The following is a 9,144-nucleotide window of genomic DNA, read 5'->3' on the forward strand; positions in this document are numbered from 1 at the left end:
CCTATCGAATTCTGGTGCATGTGTGTGGTTTGAGGAGTGCATGTGCACGGCAGAGAATTCTTTATACTTCAAAAAAGTTGAAAATATGGGTGGTTAAATGAAGTTACACTTTTACACCCTCATATGCTAAGTGGAAGAGGCAGCCAAATGCAGTAAAAATTTGTTAATATTAGTCTATGACTCTGGGTTTACAGTGTTTTGAACACATGTTAGAGATACTTATGAAGATGTAAAAGATGAATTTAAAACCTACATCAATTGTACCAAAAGTCAACTGGAAAGAAAAGGATTTTAAGTCCTTGAGCTTTTATTAATAATACAAATTCGCAGCCAAAGGAATAGCCTTAGTCAACACATTTTCATGTCCCCCTAAACACAAATAGCCTCCAACCTTTGGAGGTTGTTCCTTCGAGATGTTTCACCAGTGACATCACAGTGATTGCCACCTCCCTTGGACTACTTTAGGCCCTGCCCAGAGCCCAGAAGTCCAGACAGCCTGGGAGACAAGCAGGAGTTGGAGCCCAAGTAGGAGAGAGAGAGGAGAAGCCTACTGCAGCCCAGTGTGTCCTTGACCCTATTCAGGTAACAGCAGGATTTTTAAGCTTAGCATACAGTGTGTATGTGTGTACAAGTTGCAAATAAGAAAAGCACAGGAATATTTACATTTCTTAATGAAATAGACAATGCCTGTTGTACACAGTGTTTCTTAGACTAGAAAGAGAATATTATTGATTCTTGTTTTCCTTTTTTTCACTTTATGGCATGTGTTGTCTCCCTTCCTATTAAAAAATATCATACAGGAAAATATGTCTTCCATCTTTTCAAAGTCTCCATTCAAAGAAAGTTAATATCAAACAGTTTATTCAGAGTTCTTCTGTTTTTTTCACTTTGAATCATATACTGTGATCTTGATGTCAGGAAAGATTTAAAATGAGGCCAAAATTGTCTTTGTGGGTTAACAGCAGAAAAATGGAAGATTGCTGATCTGGGGTTTTACCTAACTGTGGCATAAATGTGTGTGAAATTAGAGCCCACTCCCTATAGTTAGCTTATATGTTGATTGAATTGGATTCACTAGAAATTCCCACCTTAATGCTGTGTTTTATTACTTTAAAAACATACAAAACAACAGCATTTAAGCTTACCATCAAAGTGCAAGATATAGTAAGAGGTAAACCATAGGTAATAAAGAAGTGTGATGAGTAGCTGTCAATTCAGAGACCACTGAAAAAAACGCGAAGAGTCCATAAAACATACCCTTTGAACAATTATTGTAAGGCAACATCTGTATTAATATGACTCAGGTCAAGAAATTGTCATTGGCGCACTCCAGAATTCCATCCTTGATCACTTTTCTCTTTTGCCTCATCATCGGTAATCATCATCTTAATTGTTGAGCTAGTCTTATCCATGGTTTTCTTTATAATTTTACCATTTCTGTCTGCGTTCCTAAACAATATAGTTAAATTTCCTGTTTTGGGGTTTGAAGAAATAGAATTACATTCTGTGTTTCTTTTTGTAAATTCCTCTTTTGCTTCATAGTTATTTTTGTGAAATCCACCCATCTATTATGTGGTGCTGTAGTTCATATATTTTATTTGCTCTGTAGCATTTGAAAGTATGAACATACCACAGTTCACATTCATTCTATTGCTGATGAACATTTGAGTTGTTTCCAGCTTAGGGATATTATGAAAATGTTGCTATGAACATTCTTATATATATAAATCTTGGTATATATGTGCTTGAGTTTCTAAAGTAAGAGTGAAAGAGCCAGATAAAAGAGAATGAACATTATCAACCTCAATTTAAAAATGTCAAATTGTTTTCCCAAAGGTCAAAAATTTACACTAGCCAGGGCAGTTATTTGTGGTTATCATTCATGTTATCACTCCTACAGAGTAACCACAATCCAACAACTATTTCCAGCCTGCCAGTTCTAGTTCTGCCGCTAACTTGCTATGAGTCATCACACAAACAACTTAACCTCTCTCTAAAAGTCAGCTTCTTAGCAATAATCTTGGGAGAGAGAAAAATCACAAAACTTGCCTGAGTTGTAAAAGTCCGAATTGTTGGGAAGGTCACATGAGCTAAGCTCTGGACAACTTTCAGCAACATTTTCTGAATATGTTCCTGTCGTGTCACAGTCTCATAAGATTTGATGGGACAGTTATTTTGCCCTTCCTGGGCAAAATAATGGGTTGTTTTGATCATTGTAAATAAGGCCTCAAATTTTTTACATATCTTTGTACTTCTTTGGACTTACTCAAATAAATTAGTGTTTGGACCAGGATTTAACTTCATTAATAAATCCATAAGGAAGAATCTGCTTTAGAGTCTTTAGATTCTTTTGTTCTTAGGCTCCTTGCCTGAATTAATCAACTTCCTGTCCTCCTCTGCTCTGATGTACATGCTTATACATTCTCTCTATTTCCTTAATACTTCATTATCTTCTGTTTACTTTCTCCTTCGAGCAAATCTTTGTAAAGGTTTTCATTGGAAATGGTGTAGAAGGCAAAAATATAAGTAAGAATTAAAAGGAAAGTGAATGATGAATCAGTTACCATTGGTCATATTTTAAACCAACATTCAACAACATACCTGTTAATATAATCTTATTGGAACTTATGTGTTATACCAACAATAACATAAGACATTAAAAAGGATCATTTGACTGGTTTATGCAATTAATAATTTGGTACACTAACAATAAAAGAAATATAGTAATTATAATTCATAATTCAGGGGAGACTTCTTCCCCCTGAACTTCCACTTTAGAAAATAAAACACTTTTTCCCCTTAAACTTTTTCTACTCCATAGTAGACTTTTGCTCTAAATAGTTAAAATTTTATTTCTAATCTTTACTTTCATTTGGTTTGCATATACACAGTGTCAATTATGCCACATCACTGGAAGTAATAATTTAATGTTTCTCAAAGCATGATTTTCCACAAGTATTATCTATACAGACTATAAAGATACCACCCCCACTTTTTGAAGTGTTTACAATATAAGCACATCCTGGACTTGACTAAAAATAGCTGGCACAAGCCCTTGTTGAAATAGAAGTACCCATGGGGTTAACACTTGCTGTTTGGACTGAATGCCTGTTATGTGAGGGACTTTTTGTTGACCCCAGTAGGCTCTATGCCCAAAGCAGGGATTTCAAGAGGCCAAGCAGCTGTTGAAACTACTTAATGCTTTCACAGGGTTAGACAAAGATAGATCAGCTTGGAACTTGAAAAATTATGGTATCCTACCTCTGTATGTAATTTGAAGCAAGAAAAAATTTAAGCCATAACATTTTTTTTTTTTTTTCTGTTTTGGTGACCTTACTTGCTGGTAGCAAAGCAAGCAAGCATGCACACACATATGCACAGAAGTTGGAGAAAGAAAAATGCAATATTTTGTGTTTTATCAAGTGAAAGTCACTCAGTCGTACCCAACTTTTTGTGACCCCATGGACTATATGGGATTCTCCAGGCCAGAATATTGGAGTGGGTAGCCTTTCCCTTCTCCAGGGCATGTTCCCAACCCAGGGATTGAAACTAGGTCTCCCACATTGCAGGCAGATTGTTTACCAGCTGAGTCACAAGGGAAGCCCAAGAATACTGGAGTGGGTAGCCCATCTCTTCTCCAGCTGATCTTCTTCACTCAGGAATTGAACCAAGGTCTCCTGCATTGCAGGTGGATTCCTTACCAACTGAGTTATGAGGGAAGCCCCATAAGCATCAATATAATCATCACAGGAAAATAATCAGAACTGTATCGGTCTTTTTGACATCAGGTCAAGAGAAAAAAAAAAGGCTCTCTGTGTAAGTCAAGGTTTCTCAGAAAAACAGAATCGACAGGGAGGTTGTGTGTATGTGTGTGTAATATAATTGGCTTATATGATTGTGGAGGCTGGCAAGTCCAAAATCTCCAGGGGAAATTAGAGGCTGGAGACCCAAAGAAGAGTAATAATTCTAGTTCAAACATAGTCTGGAGGTTAGATATCGGAAATCAAAGTATTGGCAGGGTTGAGTTTTCCTGAGGCCTGTCCTTGGCTTGCATATGACCATCTTCTCCCTGTGTCTTCATATGGTCTTCCTTTTGCATATGTTTGTGTCCTAATCTCTTCTTTTTATAAGGATAACACTCATATTGGATTAGGACCCATCTTAATTACCTCATCTTAATTTAACCCATCTTGATTACCTCTTGAAAGACCCTATCTCCAAATATAACCACATTCCTCAATTAAAAAAAAAAAATATATATAGTTGCATCCCAAAATACTGGGGATTAGGATTTCAACATGTGAATTTAGAGCGGGGGATACAATTTAGCCTATAACACATTTCCCTTCCATAATGCTTCTATTTCCTTTGAGGAAAGAATGCCTACTAATTTCTTATGTTTTCTTTGTTATTATATGACAGGAGGTAAGGACAAGCAGGAGGTCTTTGGTGTGCCCTCAGAAGTTTGCCTTCAGTTCTCACCAAGCCACTCTGAGAATGGAACGATCCACCCGGGAGATCTGTCTCAACTTCACCGTTGTCCTGATTACAGTCATCCTTATATGGCTCCTTGTGAGGTCCTATCAGTACTGAGATGCCACAACTCCTGGAATTGACTGCAATGCTCCAGGGCTATCTTCTGTATGCCCTGACATCCCACTGCTGTCATGGGATGCCTTTTCTGGCACCCCATGGCACTTCTGACCAGTTCGCACAATATCTGGGGTGCCTCCAGAGCTGCTCTCAATGGCTTCAAAATGTTTGTCAGTAAGCATTAGATTTATTCCCCAATTCTTACTGCAAATGTGTAAGACAAGCCACAAGGTTAAAAGTAAACTGGATTCATGATGACATAGAATGTTAACAAGCTCCTGATCTGTCTCACCACACATCCCTTCAACCCACACTCAGCAACCAAACTCTAAATCAACTTGCCAGAAGAAAGAAATGTTAAAGGAAGTCTTTGTCAGCCCCTATAACTATCATATGAATAAAGTTAAGTCAACCAAAAATAAGACTTTTAGAATTTATTTTAGCTTCTGTTTGTGATACTCCATTTAATCCTTGACTGAGCCTGAAGTGACAAATGTTACAATATTTCTAGCATTTGAGATAAGCCAAGATCTTCCAACTGCTGAGGATTTGAAACCAAGTCAATTAAGAGTGTCATATTTCAAACAATTCCATTGGTTCAGTGTTCCTCAAATTTCCTTCTGAATTAGTCCTAAGGGCAGAGGGAAAATAAATCCATTTCACTAGGAGGTCTGGAATACAGCCTGAACTGTTCACTAAAAGCACAAAATTTCTTTGAAGCCTTGTTTTATCATTAAAATTGACAAAGGTATATTTTATTCTGTAATATCTCTGTTTGCTTTAAAATATATATTTACATTATTTCCCATTGAGTAAAACTGAAACATGAGTCATGTCCCTAAGAGTAGCATATTCCAGTTGGGTTATACTAATGCAAATAGAGCTAGTCGCTAATAAACTACAGTTGTAACAGAGAATAGAAAATACAACATTCATGTCTGTGAATACGTGAAATAGACATTTCTTAAGCCTGTTGCTAGAAAACCCCACACTAGACAGATCACATTTGTTCTCTGTGCTAATCTCAAGGTAACCATGGAGAAAGGGAGTATTGTTAAGCCTCAGTTTTCATAGTACCCCTCATAAAGACATTCCTTACTGAATGTAGCTTATCACTGACTTTGCCTACCTAGCATTATGATTTTCATCCCTGGATGCACAGTTTATTTACTTAGGAGTGATTTTTCAAAATATTTATTCTGGATCCTCCTCAGACTACTTAAATAAAAATTTCAGGGGGTAGAACCCAAGAATCTGTGTTTTCCAAAAGTCCTCTAGATAAATATATTGTGTAGCCAGAGGTGAGAAACACTGATACCTACACCAGTACTTCTCAAACTTTGATGTGATTATGAATCACTGAGAGCACTTTTTAAAGTGCAGGTTCCAATTCAGTCTGAATTCTGATTTAGTCTGTATCGGGGCCTGAGACTCTGCATTTTAAACAAGCTACTTAATGATGCCAGTGCTACAGTCTATGGTCTCCACTGACTTAGCAGATTAGAATTGTGGAATTAGTACGTTAGAATCACCTGGAACCTTCAGAAAATGACCCAAGCTTGAGCCCTATTCCAGGAGTTTCTAACATCACTATTCTGGGATTGAATCTGAGCATTATTTATTTTTAAAAGGATTCCAGGTGATTCTAATGTGCAGCCAAGGCTAAGAACCCTGAAAGAGATAAAGGAAAAAAAGTGTTATTATTTTGATGAGTTCCCACAAAATTTGAGAAACGACAGTGTATATATAGTCTTCAATGTCATGTTCCCAATTTCAGAGTCAGACTACACATATGAATATGCAATTGTTAATGATTTAGTGTACAGCATGCTTACTCATGGGCACATGGCTCCAGGCCCCTTGGTAGAGAGTTACTAGTCTTTTTCTTACTCAAAGAAAAATCTCAGAAAATCTACCCATGTTTGTATATGTGTTTGAGAAGCTATGTGTGCGGTAGTGGAGAGGGGAATGGACAGAAAAATGATAAATTCTGTTCCTCTGTGTGTTGATGCCAACATTTATAACAGGTGCTATTTATTGAGTCTATTGTATGGGCCCTCCCTATGCATTATTTCCATTTAGCAGATGTGAGAACTGAGGATCGTGGGCCTCACTAACCAGATATAAGTAGTGAAGCTAGGATGACAAAAATCCCAGATTAATTTCTGCTGGGGACTGCACACAAACCATGCTTAACTATAGATCTCTAAACCACTAGAGTATAAATTTTTACCCTCACATTCTTTAGCATTATAAAACATTAGCCTAGTTAAAGATCATTGTTGTAATTTTCTATGCAATATTTCTTGCTTGTCAGTCCTCACCTGCTTTTTCTCTATTTTCATGTGATTGGCTCTACTGATAGAACTCGTTATGGGTCACTTTTTAAGAGGTAGATATCCTTTAGCTGGGACTAGTAATTTTGCCTAATTTCTCCCATGTTCAACAGTCTTAGTCATTATTAAATTCCAGTCTCATTTGATAGTCTCTTTTTATGTATAATCTTTCCTATGGCCTGAGTTTTCCTGAATCATCACAGTACTATATCAATATTGGCCCTAGTCACTCAAAAGCTGTCTAGTTATCCCCAAAGAAGATGCTAGCTCTCCTCAGGAACCAAAATGCTGAATTATGTTTGCTAAACTAAATTGTAGCTCATAGACTTGAGCCTACATAGCTTCTCTCTCTTTAATTCATCCATTCATTATAATTGTGTGAAACTACTGGTAGCTTATTGTACTAGTCCCTGGAGCTAAAACGGAGAATGAGACGAACAAGCCCCATTCTCATGTAGAATATGATTTACCAAAGGAGACACAAACAGATGGTCATCGTGGCATAAGTTCTTTGACAAGGGAAGGATAGGATGTTATTGGAGGAGATTCTAGGCAGAGAGGACAGCATTAATAAAGATCTAAAGGTCAGAAGTGAAGTGAAGTGAAGTTGCTCAGTCGTGTTCAACTCTTTGCAACTGCGTGGACTGTACCCTACCAGGCTCCTCTGTCCACGAGATTTTCCAGGCAAGAATATTGGAGTGGGTTGCCATTTCCTTCTCCAGAGAACATGACAAATTTAGGAAATTGAAAGTATCTGCTAGCTGAAGTATAGAATACCTCTCCAACCATTGGCAGAAGTTATACCACATAAGGACAGATCTCAAGATTCTGACTTGAGTTGATTTCTGAATTGAACTATCTCTGGGATCCCTCATTGCCAAGCTTCCTGCCACTGACAGTTTTCTAAATGATGTCTGTGCCTACACAGATATTAGACTTTGAGTCTTGGAACACCTCACAACATTTATCCATAACCATCAGAACAGTCCTCCCCAGTAACCATCATACTGTTTGCACAGCTCTCTGTTGGGTAATGGTCTCTTCCTACAATAAATTCTGAGAAGCCAAGATCCAAGAATATCTTAAAGTTGAGCTGCTCTCACAATGCCAACAAACCATATGAATTTTAAAAGGAAGATGTGCTGTTGGCTTACACTTTTCTTCCAGTCTCCCCTAAACTACTTAATTGGGCATCTTTTGGAACATCTCATTTTTATCCAACAATTTCTTACTTTGAGGTAACACACATGCTTTTATCAGTTTCTAGCAGCACCAACACCACATCTGGTCACTATCTCCTCTCCCTAGGACTGCCATGTAATTAACCTTTTAAGCATAAGAAATTATCCAGATAATTCATGATACAAACCATAGCTCTAAGAAAAAAGCCCCAAGGTATTCCAACCTGATCAGCTTTCATAACCACATTTCCATCTCTGCTCCATTGACCCAGACATGAGTGCATGAATATTGTTATAAAATGGTAGTGCTGCCATTGTTTTCTTCTTATTTGGGGCTCTCAGTCGAAGCCATCTCAAGGGGAGAAGCCCCCTTTCACTTCCACTGGGGCCTAATACTTTTTGCTATTCCCACCAGTTCCTCAGTTGTTTTGGTACATTATCCTTGCCATTCCTAAATGGGGTTCCAGAGCCTGCCTTGAGAAGGTAGGGTTCATCTGTCACCACCTTGAAATTCCATCACCCAGAATCCTGTCCTGAAAGCCCAGAGCACCCCCAGTAGTTAGAGACAAACTAAACAAATTCGGTCTCCTTTTGTTCTGAATATGTTACCTCTTCAAGATATATTTTATCATTATCTTGCTTTCAGAATGTCTTTTAAAAAATTTGACACAGAAGAGTCTTTTAGTTGATCCATGTAGCTTCTCTTCTGTTTACCTATCCTTCTTGTGCCCCCTCCCACCACCTCTTATTTCCAACCATTTTCAACATTTGTAGTTTTCAAGTGTGCCATGCTCTCTTATCAATCCTAAAGGAAATGGGTCCTGAATATTCACTGGAAGGACTGATGCAGAAGCTCCAATACTTTGGCCACCTGATGTGAAAAGCAGACTCATTGCAAAAGACCCTGATGCTGGGAAAGATTGAAGGCAGGAGGAGAAGGGGATGACAGAGGATGAGATGGTTGGATGACATCACTGACTTGATGGACATGAGTTTGAGCAAGCTCCGGGAGTTGGTGCTGGACAGGGAAGCCT

General features: G+C 38.0%; 1 protein-coding gene across 1 annotated transcript; it reads left to right on the plus strand.

Annotated features, from left to right (window-relative positions):
- On the plus strand, positions 452 to 5,015 carry SLN (sarcolipin). The gene is made up of 2 exons (XM_005689416.3): positions 452 to 582; positions 4,423 to 5,015. The coding sequence occupies exon 2, from the start codon at positions 4,498 to 4,500 to the stop codon at positions 4,591 to 4,593; it is 96 nt and encodes a 31-aa protein (XP_005689473.1). The 5' UTR covers positions 452 to 582; positions 4,423 to 4,497; the 3' UTR covers positions 4,594 to 5,015.

This window comes from Capra hircus, chromosome 15 (genome assembly GCF_001704415.2).
Source record: "Capra hircus breed San Clemente chromosome 15, ASM170441v1, whole genome shotgun sequence".
NCBI lineage: Eukaryota > Metazoa > Chordata > Mammalia > Artiodactyla > Bovidae > Capra > Capra hircus.